At 40.3% G+C, this 27546-nt stretch overlaps 1 protein-coding gene across 1 annotated transcript; it reads left to right on the forward strand.

The window, feature by feature from the left end:
• On the forward strand, window positions 1-27356 carry LOC308126285 (uncharacterized protein). Its single transcript, XM_080490534.1, has 48 exons — window positions 1-134; window positions 1579-1694; window positions 1791-1839; window positions 2774-2914; window positions 5175-5342; window positions 5451-5591; window positions 6705-6875; window positions 7353-7412; window positions 7557-7703; window positions 8255-8425; window positions 8759-8806; window positions 8935-8976; window positions 9355-9411; window positions 9501-9593; window positions 9877-10023; window positions 10541-10711; window positions 11051-11098; window positions 11227-11268; window positions 11648-11704; window positions 11794-11886; window positions 12168-12314; window positions 12832-13002; window positions 13340-13387; window positions 13516-13557; window positions 13936-13992; window positions 14082-14174; window positions 14458-14604; window positions 15122-15292; window positions 15632-15679; window positions 15808-15849; window positions 16200-16256; window positions 16506-16538; window positions 16630-16725; window positions 16829-16918; window positions 17912-17968; window positions 18278-18384; window positions 19207-19265; window positions 19447-19586; window positions 19677-19883; window positions 21876-22088; window positions 22177-22320; window positions 22396-22571; window positions 23633-23797; window positions 23890-25287; window positions 25388-25429; window positions 26269-26328; window positions 26658-26724; window positions 26940-27356. Exons 2-48 carry the CDS (start codon window positions 1590-1592, stop codon window positions 27014-27016), a joined length of 6105 nt encoding a protein of 2034 aa, XP_080346660.1. The 5' UTR covers window positions 1-134; window positions 1579-1589; the 3' UTR covers window positions 27017-27356.
• The last annotated feature ends 190 nt before the right edge of the window (window positions 27357-27546 follow it).

Here is a 27546-nt window from a genome sequence, read left to right on the forward strand (position 1 = left end):
AGCATGCGAAAGTCAACACACCGAAGCTGAGGACTTCCCTGGAACGATATAAAAAATCAAACTCTGATGACTCGGCCGATGACATGCGGAACCTTCAGCAGGTGATATTCCACTGAAGAGGAAAGTCCAATGAGGTGAGTCGCTGACTGTTTAGACTGATATGGTGTGTCCACCCGGTGCAACGAGCTCGAGATAAGCTGAGCGTGAAGCCGTTTCCCGCTTCGAAGGACCAGTTTACATTCATGCACAGTTCACCGAGCGAGCACACTGACATATCTGGAGCGTCATGACTGCAGCAACACAGTACGCATTGCTTCAAAATAAAATGCGGGACAGACGGTCGCACCGGGTGAAGAATCCTGCAGCGACGATACGACAGGTTTAATGTTTTTCCCATTTTGCTTGATTTTATAATGTAGTGACTATATTTGATGACCTGCTCTTTTATTTAAGTCCATTTATTTATCACACGTAACAATCATACATGGTATAATGTGCAGTAAAATGCACCGAAAACAACAGGCTTTATAGGATTGAAGAATAAAAAATACAAATTCAGAACACGCAATAATGAAAATAGCACTCGATATGACGATATTAATGATGACAAAGAAATGAAGGCACACAAAAGATAAATAGATAAATAAAGGAGACCAGTATTGAATAGTGCAAGTAAAGTAGTATACACAAGGAAAATTGCAGAGGGATATCCAAACTTACAATAATTAGCTTAAGACAATCAGGAAATAGTTGTGCGGCAGAATTAAATAAGTGCTTCTGCAGAATTTTACAATTTGTAATAAATAATGAAAAAAAAAAAAAAATCGTAGGAATGCACCAATACCAGTATTGAGTATTAGGTCTGATACTGCATGGAGGATTTGTACTCATAAAAGTTCCCCAATACAAGCAAGTATTACGTGACATCGTCCATCAGGTGGAACTTTTTGAGAAAAAAAAAACGCTCGGACTCATTGACACTTTTCTGAAACACTGCTGCTGCGCATGCCCACCACAGCCGTAGTAAATAGACAATAACAACAACCTTTTCCTTCAGAGTGTCGTGACTCCCAGTCCAGATCCTCCTGGGACTCGGTCGTTTTATAGTTGAGAGTCGCCGTAATAACAACGAACAGCAGCACCTCCTAGTGACTCTATAGGGAAACTACATGGTTTAACATATTCAGTCATTTAAAGCGACTTTTTAGGACTGGAGCTAACGCTGCTAGGCTGCTAATCTTAGCACAGAATATCCCCATATTTACATTTGATCTGTGGGATAAATTCTTTAAAAAAAAAAAGTCTTACTCACATTCATAAGCAGCATATTTACTTTTTTTTTGTCTTCTTTCACCAAACACATGCATAAAAACCAAAAAACCATAATTTAACACGAGCTGTTTTGCAGTTGCGAAAAAAAACTTTAGTCAAATGTTGAAAATACATATTTTGAAAAAAAAACATGTCCTTCGTCAGGAACAATAAATACAACATGTTAAACTCTGTGACCGGCAAATATTGATCATACAACTTATTTTCCCGCCTACTTTTTTCTTTTTTGCTCTATTGCTCGGACAGTTGTGAAAGGAATGGCGACATTTAAGTATGTCTGGGTCACTCTCGCTCTTGTTGTGATCCTTGTGCTTTTGGAAAAGGGGATTTTGGAGGAACAACCAAGTCGTCTGGATGTACAGGTTGGTTCATGTTATTTTATCAAACGTAAAGTGTGGGACTTGACATGATGGGTCGATTCTGATTTTTCCTTGTTCGTGTGTGTGTGTGTGTTTTAGGAAAGCCATGAAAATCTCTGGCTATCTCACACTCGGCAGAAAAGAAACGGTCGGTGTGATTAAATATAATTATCAAATGAATATAAATCTGACAGTTTGATATTCTGAGAAATTGCAGTCATGAAATTAGAACATGCATTTTATAAGTTTATACATTTAAAATAGGGATGCAATGATGACAGCAAATGACATAAAATTAAAGCCTATATATTTTGTGAGCCAGATTTATTCATCACACACACAAATGAATACCCATGAATACACAAACAGTCTCTACATCCCTCAGATTACAGACATAAACAGTTAAATCAAGTCCAAACATGAGAATATAAATTTAATTCTTAACTGTGTCACAATAACAGAGTATGAAATGTTTGTGTCTCGCCGATTTAATTAAAACATTTTTTATTCAGAATGTAATTCTGTTTCAATGGCACATAGTTACATTAATGAAGTAATATAGTATTAGTAAGTTTATTTGGTCAACCAATGCAAAAACAGAAAAACAACACAATTATTTCTCAAAACTGATCACAGCATCAGTATTTTTTTTTATTTCAGAGGAGACTTACATCGTCTTTGAAATCCCTGAAACAAAACCCAACTGAACTGTCCTCTAAGAGAACACAGTGAATTTTAATCTGGTCCTTCCTGAGCTTGTTATTTTTAAATTTTCTTTTATTAATTGTGAGCTTAAACCACCTTTAAAATGTTTTACATGTATTTGATGTTTTTTAAATGATCTTCCAGATAGTTCCATAAACTAACTATCCCAGTAATACTCTTGAGTTCCTATGGGCGATATGCAATAGCCACCCTGAACAAAATGATATAAGAAACTGGATATATATATATATATATATTCTTGTTATGAATAAAAAAAAATAGGATCAGTGTTTATTTAAAAAGTATCGTCACTCTGATCCAAATAAACACTAAGAATTACTTTCTGCACTAAAGTAACCCTTTCAATTATCTTGCAGATCAGCCGTTTCACACGTACGAAGTGGATGTGGAGCTGAATTTGACAGACATTCAAACGTTGGACGAAATTAGAATCATACTGAGGAGCCTCAATATTACAGGTTCAGACGTGACTGTCACTGATTTGAAAATCACCACAGGTAAGAAAAATCTCACTTCCTCATCTTGTTTTTCTCGCCCCAAACTTTATAACTTCCCGTTTGCAGTTAAAGATATCCTTCTTTTTCTTTTTTCTTTTTTAAAATCTCTGAATAAAATTTACCAATGATTTTTCACCACAGGAGCTAAAAATAGAATTCACACTCAGTGAATGCTTATGCATTTATGCAAGAAGAAAAAAGTCATTATTAAAAAATGGCTGTTCCGATTCATCTTTACGTCCAGCTGGTTGGCGTTCGGAGTTACACAGTGAAGTGTAGATTTGCACCATTTCAGTAATCAAAGTATATTTGTCTTGAAAGTGGCGGCTTCTTCCTTCTTCTTGGTTGATCTGGCACAACTGACCAAATCATGGTGGCGGCAGCATCATGATGTTCATTTCTCCGCTCAGCTCCTTCCGTCACATGAAACTTCGCCCGGTGGTGCCCCTCGTCCGGGTCGAAGTCTGTTCCACGAACTCTTGTGTGATTGGTCTGATCTTTCTAGTTTACTTGCGCATTCTGAAACTTGTTAGCATGTAGCATGTAGCATGACTCAAAGTAACCTGCTGCACCCAATTGGACTAACGTGTCTCGGTTCTGTCTGCCGGACCAACATGGCGGCTCGGACACAAACTTTCTCTATTATCATTGAAACATTTCAGCGAAATGTATTTCTGAACACATTGGAGGCGAGAAATCAGCCTGAAGAGTTAAAACGCCGCTTCACATTTTCTAGCTTGTCTCATCGAAACATAGAAGGGTGCCTGCGGTGAGGGGGCGTGGCCTGCAGCGAGGGGGCGTGGCATCCGAGTTGACACAGTCTCTTCTCGGAGTATTGAAAGGTTCTGAAGAAAATGGCTTTTTTTTTTCTTTTTCCTGCTGACGTCAGCAGGCGAACTTCTTTTTTCTCCCCTTTGCATGAGAGTCGAGGTTCCCTCTGCTTTTCAGAGATTCTTCTTGTCTTTTCTTTATCAAAAACACAAAGTGTTGACAACACTTTAAGGCCAATTAAAGATGTCATGAAGGCTTCTTCTGCATCAATAAACTATTTTTCCAAGTCACAAAGGAAGTAAATACTTTCTATTGACGCTATGCCAACATGCCACGTTGGTTTTAGATTTTTGAAAAGGCTTTGGTTCACGCCTGTGAGAGTAACTTTCAGCTTTTCTTTCCTTCATGCCAGCAAACTATGACCGGCGTTTAAAAATTGTAAACCCCTTCACCTCCAGATCTAATAAGGAAGTGAAACTTCAGTTGAAGTCACGTAGACTATTTGTTAAGCCTGACATGCGTTTGCTTCTGCAATCTGGCATCAAAACCGGAACGTCTCGATTATAACTCGATCTGGAATTTCAATGTTTACCGACTGGCAGTCCGCCATGAAGCACTTCTCGTCAGGTTACACCCCAACCCATTGAGGATTATCGATTGCATAGTCAAGCAGATGAGATACGATTAAAAAAAAAAAAAGGTAAAAACCCACAGAGATTCACACAGATTACTTTTACATCACTTCATATCCTCCAAAGAGAAAATGACCCTGAAGGAGAGTATTGATGCCATTGGGTGGTTTTAAAGGCTGAACTTTGGGTAACTTGCAGGAATGGCTTTTGTTCTCGGGCATTTCTTTATTTGTTCAGACATCACCTCATCATAAAATTTACCCTTTCTTTTAAATTTAAAATTCTAAATTGAATCACATTTTATTTCAAGAGATCCAAAGAATCCTCACTTGTTCTATTGGGGATATTTCAACCTCATTTTAAGGTGAAAATACCTTGAAATACTTTTTTTTTTTTTGAGAGAGATTTTTTCTAGTGTTGTTGTTGTTGTTGTTGTTGTTGTTATTATTAGGATGATCTAAAACCCATGAGTAACGGATCCTACAATTTACAAGCACATAAATATAAAAAGTGTATCGTGAACTATTTTTGAAAACTGGGGGTGACTTTTCTTAACCTGTCTTTGCAATAACACATTTATTTATTTTTTAATTATACAAGGTCGACTGAGTCTCGATGTGAAATATTACAGTAGCACCCGATGGACTCACCGACATGCTTCATGTTCTGGCTGATCTACAATTAAACAGTAACCATGAGAGTCATACGCACACGTTAATCTTTAACAGTGTAAAGACCAAATCACAGATTCATTTAGCTTTTTTTTTTTTTTTTTGCACGACAAAGAAAAAAGAAAAAAAACAACCCTGTTGCTTCTGATTGTTGTACGTCTTAATTTTTTTGTGCTATCTCCTCAGTGTGCTCGCCCAATGGAACCGACTTCCTGTGCAGATGCGAGGATCCGTTCGTCTGGTCTGGTGAAAAGTGTCTGACGTACGGAGCCTGCAGCCAGGTCGTTAACGACTCCTGCACGTGCATCAGCAGCATCCCCGCCGACGGGCAGTACTGCGAGCCGGCGGACGCCCGTATGAGCTTTCACGTTTTGATTCCGTGGTCGAGATAAACGTTTGGAAGGAGGACATAAAACATAAAGTCCTTTGCCTTTCTGAAAACTAATTGCCGTCTCTCAGCAGCGCCTGCAGCCGTTTATGAATACCAGATATTGGTGGAGGTGAACACGACCGTCCTCAGCGCGCTGAGAAACGCCGTAAACTCCATTTTCCCGCTGGAAATCAACCGTCGTGTAAACAGCTCGGAGGCTGTCATTACTACGGGTAAGAGCTCAGAACTCTACTTCCAAAGGGGAACGGTTGTCGTGGCGACGCTTATTTTGGAAAGTGTGTCACATAAATAATCTTTTGATTGCACAAATTTGTTTTATTCACATCACTGTTGATTTTATACCAAATTCCTTTCTTCTGCATGTCTTCCTGTAACTTATAGATGATATTGATAATAATAGATTTAATTTTGGATTTAATTTTAAATTCAATTTCAAATGTAAATCTATTATTATCTATATTAGTTTATTTAAATAAATTAAAGAATGTAAAATTGAATTAAAAAATGTTTTATTTATTAGTTTATTTTTCAGGGACCATATACAAAAACATTAATCATTAAAAGGTGCTTTGTACGAGATTTGAGCCATAGATAGTTTCCATCTGCAGTCCCCAAATTAAATTTAATATTAAATTACATTTCAAATGTAATACCTAATATAAATAGTATATCAGATAATATTACCTCATATAATATCTTCGATATTAGAAATTTATATCTTATTGGATATTAATATCTAATATAGATATTCATAAATTTTAGGTTAGGTATGATACACAAAAAACGTAAAAAAAGTGACTGTCTCATTATATTGCAGGACAGAAGTACTCAAGAGTTTACCAAATGTGGAAAAATGAAAGCAAAACTTTCTTCTTTATCTTCAGAGATCTTTTGTTGTACGATAATGTTCAACTTTCACGGTATACTAATCAGTGTGTATTTTGCTTTCCATAACGGAATGAAAAAAATGTAACAAGGTCAAACTGTCCATTCAGCATTTTTTCAGAAGTTCAAGAGTTGAGCTCAATAGCTGCACGTTCATAGAAATGAAGTCTCTGGTGTTTTACTGTGGTAAATTGCGAATTGTGTGTGCGTGCGTGCGTGTGTGTGTGGTTTCATTGCAAAACAGTGCCCACTAGTGGCCCAACATGTTAACTACTCGTTTTCCGAATGTTGCTGTCTAAATGCAAAACGTCTCTGAAACAAAAAAACGCAAAAGTAAAAGCCTGAGCCAGCTTCACTCTGTTTGATCACGTGTAACTGATGCAACGTCGTTTCGTCTTTATAACTTCCTCTCCACGTGTTGCGTTGTGTTTGGTCTCCAGTCTGCTCCCCGAGCAGCGATGGTTTCCAGTGCAGATGTGAGGACGAGTACCGCTGGTCGTGTGACCAGTGCCAGACGTACCAACCCTGTGACAACGTCACCAACGGCGCCTGCGGCTGCATCAGCAGGCTTCCTGACGGCGGACTGTACTGCCTGGCCGTGGACCAACACGGTGAGTTCAGTTCTATCGTATCCCTCGGTATTTGTACAGTGACAAACACAGTCACAGAGAAAAAAAACAATTCCACTTGAGCAAGTAGAGGAGAGAGTGGAAAGGAAAAACGGGGGTGTCCTGAACCTGACTGTCCTGACTGAATCTAGGACCTGGTTCCCCATGAGAGGAGCCTGTAAGCTCCGCCTCCATTCTATTTTTAGAAAACCTTGGAACCTCCTGGGATCCAAGGGAGAGTTCACATTCTCAACAAATAGTCTGAGCAACAAATATCAATACAATGAGAAATTTAAGAGCTAAAAACATGATAAATCCCATGACGTGAAATGTTTAGAAACAGCCCCATCTGCTGGTGTAATTATAATATTACATTCTCAGTTTTCAACACTGGTGTGCACTGCATGTTTGATCATACAGATCTCTCTCTCTCTCTCTCTCTCTCTCTCTCTCTCTCTCTCTCTCTCTCTCTTTCTGCAGACTTCACAGAGTGTGGTACATCAACAACAACAATAGCAACAACAACAGCAGGAACAACAAGTAAGACTGAAATAAAACAAAACTTATGAACCTCGTTTTGTTTTAGTCTCTTCAAGAAGTTCATGTTACCTGTGAGAAAAATCACTTGAAATGTATGAAGTGAGCTTCACTTCTGCATCTCTTCTTGGATTTCTGTCCCTGCAGATCCACCAGATCTCCAGGAATATCTGGTTTCCCTCGAGTTGAACGTCACTGACGGTCGCCTCTTGGAGCAAGTGAGGAACGTTCTAACGAGCCGTTTACCCTTCATCACCCACAGCTTTCAGATCTCAGCTGTCAACATTTCTACAGGTATTCCCAGGAATTACTGTTGAAATTCCCTAAAATTACAGTTAAATTGACCAGAAACTACAGTTAAAATTTCCTGAAATTCCTGTAAAATTTCCCAGGAATTATAGTTAAAATTCCCAGAAATCACTGTAAAATGTTTCCGGCAATTATAGTTAATATTCCCAGAAATGAATGGTAAAAATCCCCGGAATGGATCCTCATGACTTTTGAGTGTTTTAATTATGATTTTTTCTTTGGTTTATTAATTAGTTTCAACCTAGAAGATAATTAAAGAAAGGTCTATAGGTAAACAGAAAACATTTTAAAATAATAATAAAAAATGAACTAAATAAACTAAGTGTAGAAAACTATCACTATCACTTCATTTTGTCCCCTATATACAGAACCACCAGTAAATTGTGACTCTAGATTGCCTGTTTGAGTGATAATGTGTTTCTTTACATCTACGATGGACTGGTGAACTCTTGTCTTTGACTTTGCCTGATAATATCTGAAATAGAAATAAAGTGGATCCAGCTGTTACAGAAGCTCTTTATCGTCTTCATCACCAGTTTGCGTGCCGAGCGGCGGTACTTTCCAGTGCACATGCGAGGATGGGTACCGCTGGGCTTGCGACCAGTGTCAAAGGTACGAATCCTGCGATGGCGTCATCAACGACACGTGCGGGTGCGTCAGCGGGATTCCCCCCGACGGAGACTTCTGCCGGTCTGTGGACGAGCACAGTGAGTCCTCACAGACTTTATTCTGGTGTCCTGAACTGTCCCAGGAATATAAAGAAGAGAGGTTAATGCTACAGAACAGTGATTCTTAAAATGTGCTGCATGAGCACCCTCTAGTGGTGCAACGGAGGAAAGTCAGAAATAATTAAAAAATAATAATAAAGAATATTAATGATTCTTCTTTATGTTTTTAGTATCGTGACCAATGTTGAGATTAATTCCTGAGATAGATACGCCCCTGATTTAGAGGATACATGTTAGAGTCTGAAGAACTACTATAGATTAAAGACGGCAACAAAACCAAAAAACTGCTCTTTTTCTTTTCTGTCTTTGCAGACTTCACTGAATGCAACACAACAAGAACAACAGCTGCACCACCGACAGGTAAAACCAAAGTGATGAGTGTCAGCACTGACGGTACCTGAAACACATCGTGATCGTTGCTTCTGATATGCAGCTCATGGTGACCTGCTTTCTAAGCTGGAGTGGCGGCATTTTCTTTTTCTTTTCAGACACAACGTCGATCACGACAACATCTACATCAGCAGTGACTAGTGAGTGTGGAGGAACGAAGGATGTCCAGCACTGCTCTGAGACTCTATCGTATTAATGTTCCAAAAAGATTCTAGCCTCTGATGAAGTATTGTCAAACCCAGAGAGGGCGCCAAAGGTTTTCCTCATGCTGAGCCGTCATTATTGACTTTGTACAGAAAAGGATTAGGGCCACTGTGAAAAATATACTGAGTTCAGTCTGTTGTCTCACAATTTGGTTTTTAAACTCAGAAATATGACTTTTTTCTCACTATTATGACTTTTAAACTCCGTACCTTTGGGTTCTTCATGGCTCACTTAAAAAAAAAAAACCCACTTTGGGAGGTAAATATGTCTGTGATCTGGGTGTTTATTTCACTTTCTGTCATTTATTTCTCCAGATGAAACAACTGATGTGACAACAATGACAACCACGACTTCCTTCACATTCCCTACAAGTAAGAGTTGAAAATACAAAGTGAAGCTTCTCGATACTCACTGTCTTCATTTGGCATCAATTCATTTTCCTGCATTTCGGTCCTTCTAGATTCGACGCCTGTTGCCACAACAAATATGTCCACTACTACAGCAACAACAGTTTTCACGACTGATATGAATACGACTTCAGCACCGACAACAAGTAAGACCCGAATGATCAGAAACTGTTGATATCAATTTAAATGTTTTCTTGTGGGCTCATATTATCCAGCTTTTAACCAGGTGATCGGATGTAAAAGTTGAAATCTGCTCGTCACTAGTTCCTTTGGATTAATTCAAAATCTTCATTCTCCTTAAAACCAGAACTCATTGCAGGTTTATAATCTGTGTTCATAGACGTAAACAGTTGAATTGATCTCGCCGTGGTTTTCACATTTGAAGTGAGCTTCACTTCTGCATCTCTTCTTGGATTTCTGTCCCTGCAGATCCACCAGATCTCCAGGAATATCTGGTTTCCCTCGAGTTGAACGTCACTGACGGTCGCCTCTTGGAGCAAGTGAGGAACGTTCTAACGAGCCGTTTACCCTTCATCACCCACAGCTTTCAGATCTCAGCCGTCAACATTTCTACAGGTATTCCCAGGAATTACTGTTGAAATTCCTTAAAATTACAGGTAAAAATTCCAGAAATTAATGGTAAAAATCCCCGGAATGGATCCTCATCGATACCAACATAGATATCGATACTATAGATATTTGGATGGATCCGCCCGCCACTAGTGTTCAGGCTTAATCCCAAAGACATCACAACATACGGCCTGTGGGCCAACTGCAGCCCCTGACCGACTTTTTAAATGCAGTAATTATCAAGCATAATTCAATTCAACTATATTTTACTTTATATACAATTTTTAATATACGTATTTAAATACAAGAAAGTATAATTCACTTACATCTGATTCATTTTGGCCCCTATATACAGAACCACCAGTAAATTGTGACTCTAGATTGCCTGTTTGTGTGATAATGTGTTTCTTTACATCTACGATGGACTGGTGAACTCTTGTCTTTGACTTTGCCTGATAATATCTGAAATAGAAATAAAGTGGATCCAGCTGTTACAGAAGCTCTTTATCGTCTTCATCACCAGTTTGCGTGCCGAGCGGCGGTACTTTCCAGTGCACATGCGAGGATGGGTACCGCTGGGCTTGCGACCAGTGTCAAAGGTACAACTCCTGCGATGGCGTCATCAACGACACGTGCGGGTGCGTCAGCGGGATTCCCCCCGACGGAGACTTCTGCCGGTCTGTGGACGAGCACAGTGAGTCCTCACAGACTTTATTCTGGTGTCCTGAACTGTCCCAGGAATATAAAGAACAGAGGTTAATGCTACAGAACAGTGATTCTTAAAATGTGCTGCATGAGCACCCTCTAGTGGTGCAACGGAGGAAAGTCAGAAATAATTAGAAAAAATAATAATAAAGAATATTAATGATTCTTCTTTATGTTTTTAGTATCGTGACCAATGTTGGGATTAATTCCTGAGATAGATACGCCCCTGATTTAGAGGATACACGTTATAGAGCGTTTGAAGAACTACTATAGATTAAAGACGGCAACAAAACCAAAAAACTGCTCTTTTTCTTTTCTGTCTTTGCAGACTTCACTGAATGCAACACAACAAGAACAACAGCTGCACCACCGACAGGTAAAACCAAAGTGATGAGTGTCAGCACTGACGGTACCTGAAACACATCGTTATCGTTGCTTCTGATATGCAGCTCATGGTGACCTGCTTTCTAAGCTGGAGTGGCGGCATTTTCTTTTTCTTTTCAGACACAACGTCGATCACGACAACATCTACATCAGCAGTGACTAGTGAGTGTGGAGGAACGAAGGATGTCCAGCACTGCTCTGAGACTCTATCGTATTAATGTTCCAAAAAGATTCTAGCCTCTGATGAAATATTGTCAAACCCAGAGAGGGCGCCAAAGGTTTTCCTCATGCTGAGCCGTCATTATTGACTTTGTACAGAAAAGGATTAGGGCCACTGTGAAAAATATACTGAGTTCAGTCTGTTGTCTCACAATTTGGTTTTTAAACTCAGAAATATGACTTTTTTCTCACTATTATGACTTTTAAACTCCGTACCTTTGGGTTCTTCATGGCTCACTTAAAAAAAAAAACACACACTTTGGGAGGTAAATATGTCTGTGATCTGGGTGTTTATTTCACTTTCTGTCATTTATTTCTCCAGATGAAACAACTGATGTGACAACAATAACAACCACGACTTCCTTCACATTCCCTACAAGTAAGAGTTGAAAATACAAAGTGAAGCTTCTCGATACTCACTGTCTTCATTTGGCATCAATTCATTTTCCTGCATTTCGGTCCTTCTAGATTCGACGCCTGTTGCCACAACAAATATGTCCACTACTACAGCAACAACAGTTTTCACGACTGATATGAATACGACTTCAGCACCGACAACAAGTAAGACCCGAATGATCAGAAACTGTTTATCAATTTAAATGTTTTCTTGTGGGCTCATATTATCCAGCTTTTAACCAGGTGATCGGATGTAAAAGTTGAAATCTGCTCGTCACTAGTTCCTTTGGATTAATTCAAAATCTTCATTCTCCTTAAAACCAGAACTCATTGCAGGTTTATAATCTGTGTTCATAGACGTAAACAGTTGAATTGATCTCGCTGTGGTTTTCACATTTGAAGTGAGCTTCACTTCTGCATCTCTTCTTGGATTTCTGTCCCTGCAGATCCACCAGATCTCCAGGAATATCTGGTTTCCCTCGAGTTGAACGTCACTGACGGTCGCCTCTTGGAGCAAGTGAGGAACGTTCTAACGAGCCGTTTACCCTTCATCACCCACAGCTTTCAGATCTCAGCCGTCAACATTTCTACAGGTATTCCCAGGAATTACTGTTGAAATTCCTTAAAATTACAGGTAAAAATTCCAGAAATTAATGGTAAAAATCCCCGGAATGGATCCTCATCGATACCAACATAGATATCGATACTATAGATATTTGGATGGATCCGCCCGCCACTAGTGTTCAGGCTTAATCCCAAAGACATCACAACATACGGCCTGTGGGCCAACTGCAGCCCCTGACCGACTTTTTAAATGCAGTAATTATCAAGCATAATTCAATTCAACTATATTTTACTTTATATACAATTTTTAATATACGTATTTAAATACAAGAAAGTATAATTCACTTACATCTGATTCATTTTGGCCCCTATATACAGAACCACCAGTAAATTGTGACTCTAGATTGCCTGTTTGTGTGATAATGTGTTTCTTTACATCTACGATGGACTGGTGAACTCTTGTCTTTGACTTTGCCTGATAATATCTGAAATAGAAATAAAGTGGATCCAGCTGTTACAGAAGCTCTTTATCGTCTTCATCACCAGTTTGCGTGCCGAGCGGCGGTACTTTCCAGTGCACATGCGAGGATGGGTACCGCTGGGCTTGCGACCAGTGTCAAAGGTACAACTCCTGCGATGGCGTCATCAACGACACGTGCGGGTGCGTCATCGGGATTCCCCCCGACGGAGACTTCTGCCGGTCTGTGGACGAGCACAGTGAGTCCTCACAGACTTTATTCTGGTGTCCTGAACTGTCCCAGGAATATAAAGAACAGAGGTTAATGCTACAGAACAGTGATTCTTAAAATGTGCTGCATGAGCACCCTCTAGTGGTGCAATGGAGGAAAGTCAGAAATAATTAAAAAATAATAATAAAGAATATTAATGATTCTTCTTTATGTTTTTAGTATCGTGACCAATGTTGGGATTAATTCCTGAGATAGATACGCCCCTGATTTAGAGGATACACGTTATAGAGCGTTTGAAGAACTACTATAGATTAAAGACGGCAACAAAACCAAAAAACTGCTCTTTTTCTTTTCTGTCTTTGCAGACTTCACTGAATGCAACACAACAAGAACAACAGCTGCACCACCGACAGGTAAAACCAAAGTGATGAGTGTCAGCACTGACGGTACCTGAAACACATCGTTATCGTTGCTTCTGATATGCAGCTCATGGTGACCTGCTTTCTAAGCTGGAGTGGCGGCATTTTCTTTTTCTTTTCAGACACAACGTCGATCACGACAACATCTACATCAGCAGTGACTAGTGAGTGTGGAGGAACGAAGGATGTCCAGCACTGCTCTGAGACTCTATCGTATTAATGTTCCAAAAAGATTCTAGCCTCTGATGAAGTATTGTCAAACCCAGAGAGGGCGCCAAAGGTTTTCCTCATGCTGAGCCGTCATTATTGACTTTGTACAGAAAAGGATTAGGGCCACTGTGAAAAATATACTGAGTTCAGTCTGTTGTCTCACAATTTGGTTTTTAAACTCAGAAATATGACTTTTTTCTCACTATTATGACTTTTAAACTCCGTACCTTTGGGTTCTTCATGGCTCACTTAAAAAAAAAAAACCCACTTTGGGAGGTAAATATGTCTGTGATCTGGGTGTTTATTTCACTTTCTGTCATTTATTTCTCCAGATGAAACAACTGATGTGACAACAATAACAACCACGACTTCCTTCACATTCCCTACAAGTAAGAGTTGAAAATACAAAGTGAAGCTTCTCGATACTCACTGTCTTCATTTGGCATCAATTCATTTTCCTGCATTTCGGTCCTTCTAGATTCGACGCCTGTTGCCACAACAAATATGTCCACTACTACAGCAACAACAGTTTTCACGACTGATATGAATACGACTTCAGCACCGACAACAAGTAAGACCCGAATGATCAGAAACTGTTGATATCAATTTAAATGTTTTCTTGTGGGCTCATATTATCCAGCTTTTAACCAGGTGATCGGATGTAAAAGTTGAAATCTGCTCGTCACTAGTTCCTTTGGATTAATTCAAAATCTTCATTCTCCTTAAAACCAGAACTCATTGCAGGTTTATAATCTGTGTTCATAGACGTAAACAGTTGAATTGATCTCGCTGTGGTTTTCACATTTGAAGTGAGCTTCACTTCTGCATCTCTTCTTGGATTTCTGTCCCTGCAGATCCACCAGATCTCCAGGAATATCTGGTTTCCCTCGAGTTGAACGTCACTGACGGTCGCCTCTTAGAGCAAGTGAGGAACGTTCTAACGAGCCGTTTACCCTTCATCACCCACAGCTTTCAGATCTCAGCCGTCAACATTTCTACAGGTATTCCCAGGAATTACTGTTGAAATTCCTTAAAATTACAGTTAAAAATTCCAGAAATTAATGGTAAAAATCCCCGGAATGGATCCTCATCGATACCAACATAGATATCGATACTATAGATATTTGGATGGATCCGCCCGCCACTAGTGTTCAGGCTTAATCCCAAAGACATCACAACATACGGCCTGTGGGCCAACTGCAGCCCCTGACCGACTTTTTAAATGCAGTAATTATCAAGCATAATTCAATTCAACTATATTTTACTTTATATACATTTTTCAATATACGTATTTAAATACAAGAAAGTATAATTCACTTACATCTGATTCATTTTGGCCCCTATATACAGAACCACCAGTAAATTGTGACTCTAGATTGCCTGTTTGTGTGATAATGTGTTTCTTTACATCTACGATGGACTGGTGAACTCTTGTCTTTGACTTTGCCTGATAATATCTGAAATAGAAATAAAGTGGATCCAGCTGTTACAGAAGCTCTTTATCGTCTTCATCACCAGTTTGCGTGCCGAGCGGCGGTACTTTCCAGTGCACATGCGAGGATGGGTACCGCTGGGCTTGCGACCAGTGTCAAAGGTACGAATCCTGCGATGGCGTCATCAACGACACGTGCGGGTGCGTCAGCGGGATTCCCCCCGACGGAGACTTCTGCCGGTCTGTGGACGAGCACAGTGAGTCCTCACAGACTTTATTCTGGTGTCCTGAACTGTCCCAGGAATATAAAGAACAGAGGTTAATGCTACAGAACAGTGATTCTTAAAATGTGCTGCATGAGCACCCTCTAGTGGTGCAACGGAGGAAAGTCAGAAATAATTAGAAAAAATAATAATAAAGAATATTAATGATTCTTCTTTATGTTTTTAGTATCGTGACCAATGTTGAGATTAATTCCTGAGATAGATACGCCCCTGATTTAGAGGATACACGTTATAGAGCGTTTGAAGAACTACTATAGATTAAAGACGGCAACAAAACCAAAAAACTGCTCTTTTTCTTTTCTGTCTTTGCAGACTTCACTGAATGCAACACAACAAGAACAACAGCTGCACCACCGACAGGTAAAACCAAAGTGATGAGTGTCAGCACTGACGGTACCTGAAACACATCGTTATCGTTGCTTCTGATATGCAGCTCATGGTGACCTGCTTTCTAAGCTGGAGTGGCGGCATTTTCTTTTTCTTTTCAGACACAACGTCGATCACGACAACATCTACATCAGCAGTGACTAGTGAGTGTGGAGGAACGAAGGATGTCCAGCACTGCTCTGAGACTCTATCGTATTAATGTTCCAAAAAGATTCTAGCCTCTGATGAAGTATTGTCAAACCCAGAGAGGGCGCCAAAGGTTTTCCTCATGCTGAGCCGTCATTATTGACTTTGTACAGAAAAGGATTAGGGCCACTGTGAAAAATATACTGAGTTCAGTCTGTTGTCTCACAATTTGGCTTTTAAACTCAGAAATATGACTTTTTTCTCACTATTATGACTTTTAAACTCTGTACCTTTGGGTTCTTCATGGCTCGATACTCACTGTCTTCATATGGCATCAATTCATTTTCCTGCATTTCGGTCCTTCTAGATTCGACGTCTGTTGCCACAACAAATATGTCCACTACTGATATGAGCCGTGAAACAAGTGAGGCTTTAACACAACTGTCACCAAACACGATCAGCCATAACAATATGACCACCTACAGATGAAGTGAAAAACACTGGGTTTTAATTTCTATACAAGAATGGATGCGACACAGTGGGTTTCCCAGCTATTATAAAATGTCATGTTTGTTCACAAATAATTTTTTTTATTTTTGGTGGTCAAAGTTCACTGTGGTCTTCAGCTGATCTTGTATTTATCATATATTAATTTTCATATGTCCATTTTCAGATGCAACAACAGTTACTGCAGCACCGACAACAAGTAAGAACTGGACTGTCTGTCAATTTATTGTTTCCTTAATTAATCACTTCACATGCATTTAATTCATTTGTCTGTATTTTGTTTCTTCCAGAGTCAACGACTGTTGCCACAACACATATGTCCACTACAACAGCAACAGCTTCCACGACTGGTGTGAATACGACAGTTACTTCAGCACCGACAACAAGTAAGACCTGAATTATCAGAAATTGTTTATATAATTTAAATGTTTCCTTAATTAATCACTTCACATGCATTTAATTCATTTGTCTGCATTTTGTTTCTTCTAGAGTCAACGACTGTTGCCACAACACATATGTCCACTACAACAACAGTTTCCACAACTGATGTGAATACGACAGTTACTGCAACACCAACAAGTAAGACCTGAATTATCAGAAATGGTTTAAATAGTTTAAATGTTTCCTTAATTAATCACTTTACATGCATTTAATTCATTTGTGTGCATTTCGTTTCTTCAAGATTATTAAAACAAACTAAAACAAATGTTCAAAACTAGCATTAGCCTCAAAGCCATGCTGTCAGGGTGAGTTTGTAAAAACACCCATAATGCAACAGCCATAGACATTCTTTGGACCATTTCAATGTATTTAGTTCATTAAAATCAACTTCACATTGAGGTTGGAGTAATTTTTTTGGTCTCAATCATTTGGTTTTAGGGCAAATATAGACATTTTCATCACTTATACTCTGCACCACAACAAAGAAAAACTGTATATATATTTTTTTTTTTTATCTAAGTTTAAATTTAATGGTTACTATGGCACTATTTTACCAGTCCTGGCCACTCGAGATACAATTTGTATTTATATGGCCCATGAAATAAAACGAGTTCGACATCCATGATGTACGACATGTGATTGTCCCATTTTGAAACTTGCTGAAAGGGTTAAACTGATCTTGGATTACATTTGTTCCTGTGTGTTTACAAATATATATTTTTATTTTTGGTGCTGGAAGCTCACTGTGCTCTTTTGCTTAAACCAATTATTTAAATTTCAGTTCAACATGTACATATATGTATTTAATATATATTAATTTTCATTTTAAGATGCAACAGTCTCCCCAACTGGTGTTAATACAACTAACGTTACTGCAGCACCGAGTCAGTGAGAACTGAAATATATGAAACTGTTGCTACCAATTGAAATGTTTACGATTCCAAGCCTATTTGAACTTGTTTAGGACCCACGGAACTTTGAATGATGTAAAAACGCGTAGTTTTTGCATTCACACGTCTATGTTGGCGATACAATTGTACCAACCTGCACACGTTCAGCAGCTTTCAGTGCATTGTTTTTATTAATCTTATTCCTCTCTCGCTTTTAATCGTCTTTTTTTGTTGTCTTTAGCCAGTTCCAGTACCAAGGATCCCACCTTCCCCACAACCCTCACAACCGAGCCCCCAGGTAATCTTCTACTGAAGAAATAACAGAAGCGTGACAAAGCACCGCTCTGTGAACCGCCACTGATATTATTCTGTATTTCGATTTAAAATACATCAAGTATTTCAAGCTCTGTGCGGCGGGCTGTGTGTCGTTGAATTATTTCTACTTCATTACGCACAAAAGCACGATCTCTTTGCATGAACAGGTATACAGGATCTCATGAGCTCAGGAGTTATGAGTTATTCTGTTGTTCTATGAATTCACTTCCAAACACGTGTTTAGAGAAAGTGGTATACCGATTTTAACGCGGCACCTTTTTGTTCTTTTCAGTTACGACAGTGTCGATGTCGGTCACATTAGATCTGACTTACACCGAAGAGTTAGCCAACAGCGAGAGCGAGCGTTACATAGACCTGGAATCTCGATTAAATGATGTGGTAAGTATGTCGTCTACACCATACAAAGATTGAGGCGGCAATTACACGGTGCAGTTTTCAAGTGATAAGCAAACTTTTTGAAAATGCTCAGGCTCTATCGTTATCTCGTACACGAGGGAAAACACTTTTTTTTTTGAAAACGCTTTGGCTCCGTCTCCCTATAGACGTCGGAAATGCTACTCTTCTGAATGCGCACCACGCCCGTCCTGGGACTTGTTCACGTTCCCCCGTTTGATCCGGACCGGAGTTTCTTCAGGGAAAAACCGTTTCGTTTTGGCGACGTGAAAACGTCCACGAACTCTGAACCGGAGCTAACAAGCGATCTCGGGTCTCCTTGAAATGCTCGGTCTCGGTTCCTTAACAAACGGCATTTCTAGCGGAGGGGATGCGAGGACGTGACGGAGGGCCCAATGCATTCTGGGTTGTAAACAATCAAAGCTAACCGTGCGAATCAGTAGTTGGAAAAGTTGGAAAATATCTCGCGGGCAGACGTCTAGTAGGGAGGAAGAAGCAGTGAGGAAGTCGCCCGGAATGTCCATACGAATGTCCGTGTACTCGCCATTTTTAACGTTTATAATATATTCTTCTCTGCGTGTATTTTCATCACAAAAACAACCAACAGCACCCACTAGTGGCCCAACATGAAAACAACATTTTTCATCGTTTCTGTCGTTTCCTTGTAAACAGACATCACCTTCGAAACACTTCCGGGAAAACGTGAATCTTTTCTAAAATGTGTTTTCACATGAAACGTTGCGTAAATAGGGCCTGGATTTCTACCTATATTTGTGCGCTACATAATCTGCAATATCTTTTCCATAGTTCACGGCGCAGTATCAGACCATCACTGGCTTCCGTGAAGTTTCTGTCACAGGATTCAGGTAGCGCACACACACACACACACACACACACACACACACACACACACACACACACACACACACACACACACACACACACACACACACACACACACACACACAAATCCTGAAACCCCCCCCCCAGAAAACCTTTTATAACTCACACCTGAAAGTTACTTTTTTCTTTTGTTCTTTCTTGTAGACCTGGAAGCGTAATTGTGGACTTTACCATTAGCACAACAGCGTTTTCTGCCAATGAAATCACAAACGTAAACGAAAACCTCCCCAGTGCCCTGTCGAGTATCGCCCCTGTCATTGGCAGAGTCGTTGCACAATACAACAGTAAGTTTAAAAAAAAAGAAAAAAAAAAGAAAAGTAGTAATTGTGTGCTCTGTTTGTACAACATTTATATGTACACTCTACTTTCTCAAGGTCAAACTCCAATCGAAAAACCAGAGACCACTTTTACCACTCAAGACATGATGCTGACATGTGGCCCTCCAGAAGTTAATGTGGGAGACATCACGGACTCTGAGTGGAAATTTAACGGTTTAGAAATTACAGGGGAAAGACGAGAAATAGCCCTTTCAGGCGATACTTCCACACTAACCGTGAGGAACGTCATCCAGTCTGATAACGGTAGGTCAACGATAACAGCTCCCCATATGCTGTTCATATATTTGTGACTTACGGTGAACTTGCACATTATATCAGTTTGGGTCTGAGTGAAGCAGTTTCATGTTATTCAGTTTACCAACCTGGAAAAATCCCTTAAAGGGGACATATCATGCTAAATCCACTTTTTTAGCCCTTAAATGCATTTTGTTGTATATTTAGAGTGTTTAGAAGTACAGAAAAGTTCAAAGTAGTCTCTTCAGGTGCTCCGTTGATATCTTTATATTCTGTTTTGGTCATATTTTGCGATCGGTTTCGATTTTTCTATTCTCTATTACGTTTTTTGAACAATGACGTCACAGTATTCTCAGCGGAACTGCCAAATTAGGACATCGACATTTCGAGCAATCCGCCATTTTTGTTTCTCGCTGCGATTTTGTAGTCCAACCGAAGTTACGAGAGGATAAGTGGAAATGTTAGGTTGTTGGATGTAGTAACCCACAAGCTTCGTTACACCGTCTCCCAGCATCAGAACCTTTTCGAAGTGCCTGGTTGAGTTTTATTTTTCACAGAAATGTACCCACATCTGTGGGTAAGGTCATTTTTGTGTGCGCGAATCACTTTAAGGACGACTGCTTCAGCAACCTCCGCCAGTATAAAGAAGGATTTGCCGAAAGACTTGGTCTGATTGAGCGGTCAGTTCCTTCTATCTATGGAGACGACGAACAGAGCACTTCGGTAAGCTGTATATAACGCTAAAAAGTGTGATGATAAGACGTCCCTGTCATTGTTTTGTTAGCATTAGCAGTTGCACCGTCTTCATATGTTAGCGCTGTGTGCTCGTTTTAGATTATAATGTAACTTCTGTGTTAAATAGTCGTTGTAATACAGGCAGTATTGTAGTAGTGGGCATGGATGGAGAAGTTAGTGTAAATATAGTAACACACCATTGCGTTACATCCATATGAAGACGTTGTTCTGTAGGTGCATCATCGTCATTTTCATCTCGCTCCGCCGGGTCCGACTCTGGCTCCAACATGTATGGCTGGATGGACAAATCTTCCGTTGTTGACATTTTGTAAATAATGTGTGAATATAAAGTTTCTGCGCCGCTAGATAATTGTATCTGTTCTATCAAACTACAAAGATGGCCGAACAGGGTGACGTTGAACCGAGTGTCACCTCTGCAACCTGGAGAGGAGGAGGGGTATGAAGTGTCTCATTTGCATTTGAAGAGACCGCCCCAAAACGAGTTGCTCTCAGAAGCGCATCAGAAAAGGGGTTGAAAAGGGGCCTGTGGAGCTATAATAATGAGGAATTCAGACCCAAGCATTGCAGTTTCGCGTTGTATAGACCACAACTGTATGATTTATATGTAAAAAGGAAGGATTTAAAAGCATGATATGTCTCCTTTAAGTTCATCATGTTTTTAAAAGCGTCCAAACAATCAAGGAAGTGACAGTCGAGGATTAAAATTACAATTCTTAATGTATTGACAGTAGCAGAGTGAGTGTGAGCTGAGACACTTTCATTGATAACAAAACAGAAGCTTCTTAAGCTTTAAATTGCAATCCAGAAATCGTTGATTTGATTTATTTTGCAGCTTCCGTTTTCTTGTAAAATGTTAAAAACTCAACTGCAGATGAGCTTGAATTTCATGAACATTACGGTTGGGCAGTACTATCAGCATGAATATGAACGTGACATTATTCAAAGTTGACACTGGAGAAATTGAGTGATTCCAGTATCAAACCTTGAGGAACGCCTTCCTGTTGGCCCACAAGATCGACTGTGTTCCCAATGAATAAATGAATGGACACTTTGTTTCTTGATTTGATGGTAAGAATTAAATGACAGCCGTTTGTAAATGCATTAAAAAATACCCAAATCCTCTATCAATAAAGCAATGCATTTATTTCAGCGGTTTAACAACTTTAATGGGGCTTTTGATGCCCCCCTTTGCATAGACGATCGTGCACCAGTGCAATCAATAATACGCAGTCCTTTTGATCACAGGAGTCTACGAATGCACACTGAAAGGCAATGGATTGTTGAACTACGTCCAACGAGGAGTAGTGCCAGCCGACGTGATCATCGCAGCCCCAGTTGTGCGACTACAGAATAGAATTAACACGCAATGCGAAGTGGGGCGGACACAACCCCTTGAGTGTTGTGTGCAGGACCCCTTTGAAGTCATCTGGGTAAATGAAGGTCAAGAATTGGAATCGGGTAAGCATGAAGAGAAGCACCACAATCTGTCCAGGAGCCTGGTTGGATTTTAACAAATTCTTGCAATGATCTGCTATTTTGCACACAGCACCATCGCCTGAGGCAGGCTGCATCACCAGCGATTACACAATAGAAAGCTGCAACCAGCCAGAGACGACAAAGACTTTTACCTGTCAGGTTGACAACAGAGTGGAATTCAGTAGAGTGACAAGACTGACCATTTTCAATTCAGGTAAGTGTGAACACTGAATTTCCATTTTCTTTGCCTTGTCACCAACCTGACCTCACTGATCGTGTACCTCTTCAGACGTCGTTTGTAATGACAATGTCTATGGAAGAGGACGACTGCGCGACCGATCAAGTGCGAGGTGTGGTCCAGGCCAGCAGGGGACCAGGACCGCAGTATGTGAGGAAAGAGCATGGAAACTCGTGGTGGACACCTGCATTCTGACTCCAATCAATGACTTTCTAATTAGATCAGAGGTGGGTGAGCCACCGTTGAGGCAAACTAGATTGTGTAAGCCAATGAACAGCGAGGCCACATATACACGTACCCGGGTATTTGAAAAAACTGTGATATTTCTCTGCGTTTGGGCACATTTACACATAAACGCAGCTCCGACTCCCCACAAACGATGATTCCTTAAAACTCTGGCCACAGTGGATCTGGATAAACTCTGTGTCTCCGGTTGCATCTAAAGGGGGGTAGGCGGATATTTACATCACAATTTGTGATGTGACGTTGATTTTCCAGGATTCTTATTGGCTAGTATGGCTTCATGCTTCTAGCTATACTGCCCCCTACAGGTTTGGCATGCTCATAGCAGCTCTGAACCAGGTGTATATGTGGTCCGTGTAAATTAAGATTTTATTGAAGATGGAGGGGGAAATGTCCATTTTGGTAAAAACCCAGGTACATGTAAACGTAGCCTGAATCTCATTCTTCTGTATGCTAATACGCCAAGGCCAAACATTTGTTGCGTTTCTGGGTGTCCGTTTACGCGACAGCGATGCTCGGAGCCACTGAAAACACAACGTTTTGATGGCGGGATCCAAGGTTGAGCTTCTTGAAAATGCTCCAACGCTCTCCGTAGACGAGGAAAGGCTGCAAGCGCACCACGGCCGAATTAAATAGTTCTTCTGCACATGGGCGAGTAGACGGACAATAACAATGGGGGCCTCCAGAGTGTCATGACTCTCAGTCCATGTTCTCCATATTTTTAGTGTCCGTCCGTCTTTTTTTCATATGCTTGAAAAAACTAAAATATACGATTCGAGGATTTTTATCGTCATACCATTACACATTTTTACATTTCATGTTCCCGAAGCCTAGTCGATGCCAAAAACATAAATGATAGAGACTGCATGCACCAATGGATGCACCAATACCGCTTTTGTTAAAGGATGCGCACCAGTACTAACCTTTAGCTATTTGTTGGAAAGTCTGCCATAATTGTACTATATAAACTCAATGGCCACGCTGCATTTTCTAATTTTGATGTCGTCCTTTCCACTTCTGTGTCGTCCTTGTGTTTTTCTTTAAGGATCTGTCTGAGGAACTAGTGCCAGAGTTCGCAGTGCAGTTCAACAAGGCTGTCCAAAACGCCACAGAAGACATCAGCCAATCACCTGCGACCATAGACGCAGTTGTTCAGATTCTGAACTCCATTGCTAATGCTACTGCCGTAGTCAGTGAGAATGTCACTCAGGTTAGCCAGCTCTTCCATTTCTTAGTCCCCTAGCAACACTAAGTGTAAGAAATGACCTTGTCCTGACCTCACAATGAACTCTCCATCCACAGAATGTGCTGGAGGTACTCGATGTGATCATTGGGGACGATTCAAGGGAGTCCTGGATTTTTCTGAACTCAAATGAAACCCGTAACACCAGTTCAAGTTTGCTGGGTTCGATGGAGACGCTCGCTGAACGAGTTGAGGGGATTTTTACGGTGGAGACTCCTCGGATCCTGTTCAGCAGGACGGCTTTCAACGACTCCTTCATGGCCGATTTGAATTCCAGCGTGTTCATCAACATCCCACAGAGCGACGTTTCCAACGTCAATATCACCACCATCACTTTCCCAACACTTGACAATGTCATGCCAACGAGGAATTCTACCTCTGAGCTCGGCTCCTTCACAGGCAACAACACCAATGAGACCGCCACCGTAATCAATGCTGCTGTTGTGCTGATCAGAATAAGTAATTCAGTCCCAAATGTCACCCTGACCTACCAAAAGCTCAACCAATCTCTGGAACAGGATGTGCAGTGCGTCTTCTGGAATTTCCAGCTCTTTGATTCTCTGGGCGCTTGGGATAACCAGGGATGTAGATTGGAATCCCAAGGCGATGACAACGTGACCTGCTTCTGTGACCACCTCACGTCCTTCTCGATTCTGATGTCGACCAACATCCCAGAAGATATCATACTCCTTTTGGATATCATCACGTATATTGGAGTTGGGATTTCTATGGCGAGCTTAGTGATATGCCTCATTATTGAAGGTTACGTTTGGAAAGATGTTACCAGAAACAGTACTGCCTACATACGTCACGTTTCCATCATCAACACTGCTCTGTCTCTGTTGATTGCCAACATCTGTTTCATCATTGGCGCCGCCATCGCAAAAAACGAAAGTGAAAATCCAAACGAAGAACATAGAGTCCCAGTCGGACCATGCACCACAGCAACCTTTTTCATGCACTTTTTCTACCTGGCTGTGTTCTTTTGGATGCTCGTTTCAGGCCTTTTGCTCTTATACCGGACAGTCATGGTCTTCTCCCAAATGTCCAAGTCCACCATGTTGGCCATCGGCTTCACTTTAGGCTACGTCTGCCCTCTGCTTATCGCTGTTGTCACCGTCGCTGCCACCGCAGGACAAGGTGGCTACATCAGGGAGGATTTAGCCTGTTGGCTCAACTGGACAGAGACACGGGCGCTGCTGGCCATGGTCATACCTGCATTGATCATTGTTTTGATCAACTTTGTGATTGTGATCATTGTCTTGTTTAAAATGCTCAGACGAGGTGTGGGCAGCACCTCTCAGCCAGACGAGAAGAACTCCCTGCTGGTCATCATACGATGTGTGGCCATTTTGACCCCTCTGTTTGGACTGACCTGGGGACTGGGAGTGGGAACCATGATATCGCCAAATAATAGAGGCATCCATATTGCCTTTGCATTCTTCAATTCATTCCAGGTATTGCCCTCATGGGGTTTTCACCCAGCACTTCAGTCCCAACAGTACAGTAATTTGGTATTACATAATGCTTTTTGTTCTTTCATTCTAATTTTTCTAGGGTTTCTTCATTCTAGTGTTTGGAACTCTACTTGATTCAAAGGTATGTTGAATTTAAAAGGCGAGTCCGAGAAGATTTTTATTTTTATTATTATTATTTTATTTGAATTGACGAGAGAGAGCGACCAAATCTAACAGAAGGTGCTTTCAATTTCCATGCCTTTTGCTGGACATCAACTAATAATAGAAACATAATCATCACACCACAGGTTTATCTGTCTGGCCTATGTGCTGCCCTGCTGTTAAATATACCTTTATCCTAATGTAAAGGCTGATGGAGACACTATTGTTATATACCGTTTTACCTTTAGTAAATCAGGCTTTCAAAAGATATAGAACTTTTGACTCACAGATAATGTGGATTCTGTTAGTAAATTCAAGGTGGTTCAAGTAAATATGATTTAAAGGCCATTATCTGACGTCTCTACACCAGGAGTCTCAAAAGAGTTTCATCATGATCAAGTCTGGCCATTGTGTAATTGAACAACACGTTTCATTGCATTTGAGGCTCTTTTCATGTCTTAAAGAGTTGCAATGGCTGAAATAGATCTAGTGAGAGCTCCTCTTAAATCAGGACAGTTCAAAGGGGTCATATTATCCAGCTTTTCAACAATTTTTCACATGGTCTTGTTGGTCCAAAAATGTTGTTTTCAAAGTTTATTGCCCCAAATCCAGCTTTTCCTTGATTCTCCTCCATTTGAATATTGGATCATAGGAGCTGCATTCAGAATCTGGTGATGATTAATGTTAAATTACACAAATACTGGTGAAATTACTGTCAAACCGCTGGACAAAAAATATACATCTCTTTCCAAAATGATAGATTTGCTGAAAAGTTCACGAATGTAAAAAATACTGAGGTGACTTTGTGTTTGTCTGTAGATTCGTGCTCTCCTCTCGAGAAGAATACCTGCTCCGACCAGCGGCTCTCGTCCAACACAAGTAAGAGCTCGTTCTTTCATCAGAATTCAAAGTCATTTTCAGGCGAAAACTTTTGCATGTTTGTTTGAGAAAGGTTTTTAAGTTCACACAGCAATGTTTTGAAAATGATGTTCGTTTACACGGAAATGGCAGAAACTCTGAAAACTGCTTTGGTAATCATTTTCCAAAAGTTTTATTTTGAAGTGGCTCTGGGCACAGTTGTCATGTAAACACTATGAAAGTTTCCCGTTTTTACTCAGTTGTTATTTTTTTAATTAGTGCACTCTGACGAATGAAGTATAACTTCCTGCTTTCAATTTTATGTGCCTTTCTGTCTGTTTCTACCTCAGAGCACCAGTGGCGGCTTTTCCTCCTTGAGTGGAAAGAACATTTTCAACCGTTTCCGGAGAAATAGAAGTAAGTCACTTTCCATGATTATAATTTTATTCAAAAAAATCTTGAATGAATGAATGTGTATTAATATCTTACGCTGCTATGCCACATGCACACCACGGCTGTAGTAAAGAGCTCTTCGTTAAACTTCTGTGGAATATCACCATCACAAGTCTTTGAGTTTCTTTGAGGGCAGTTTTCTTTTTTTATTTAATCAGTTGATGTTCTTTGCTTTTCAGACGTCTACCACGTTTCAGACACCGCCAACTCAAACGCAAACAGCAGTAGTGCATCCGAGACATTTATTAACACCTGAGTCAAGTCTAGGAAGGCATCTCGACACTGTGAAAGTATTTTATCCAATGTTTGACGTCAGAATTTTAAATGAAACTGCGGAACATTTTCAGTCAGAGTTGCTGTTTCCATCGAGCTGAAGCACCGATTCATTTTTGACCCAGGAATTCTTCTCCGGCTCATCGTTGGCATTGTTCTCTCACTTCAGGACAAGCAAACACGACATAAACGAAGTGAAGAGTTGACAGTTTGCACTTTCGTGAAATATTTCCATGGTTTTATTTAGAAATTTTTATTTCTGTACGTTTTTCTTTGAAAGCTGTATGTTGTATCGTGAAAATAAAATTGTACATATTCAACAGAAGTGTGTTTCTACTCATTCTCATGGTCACGAGTTACACCTTGTGTGTGTTTTTATAGTTTTACAAGTTCTGCAGATTTGGATATGAACCTTATCCGAGGTCAGTTCAAGGTGTAGAACCAACAAATGTTTAAGACAAGCCACTGACGAGGACCACCACCAACCTTCATATTGACATGGTTGCCATCGTC

Source organism: Lipophrys pholis (genome assembly GCF_963383615.2).
Source record: "Lipophrys pholis genome assembly, chromosome: 21".
NCBI lineage: Eukaryota > Metazoa > Chordata > Actinopteri > Blenniiformes > Blenniidae > Lipophrys > Lipophrys pholis.

Bases quoted from the DNA above. Each gene is read 5' to 3' on its own strand.
- LOC308126285 (XM_080490534.1), top strand. From the start codon at position 1,590: ATGGCGACATTTAAGTATGTCTGGGTCACTCTCGCTCTTGTTGTGATC. The intron at 11,269-11,647 runs GTGAGTGTGGAG...TTATTTCTCCAG, and splicing joins ATCTACATCAGCAGTGACTA to ATGAAACAACTGATGTGACA. The intron at 11,705-11,793 runs GTAAGAGTTGAA...CGGTCCTTCTAG, and splicing joins TTCCTTCACATTCCCTACAA to ATTCGACGCCTGTTGCCACA.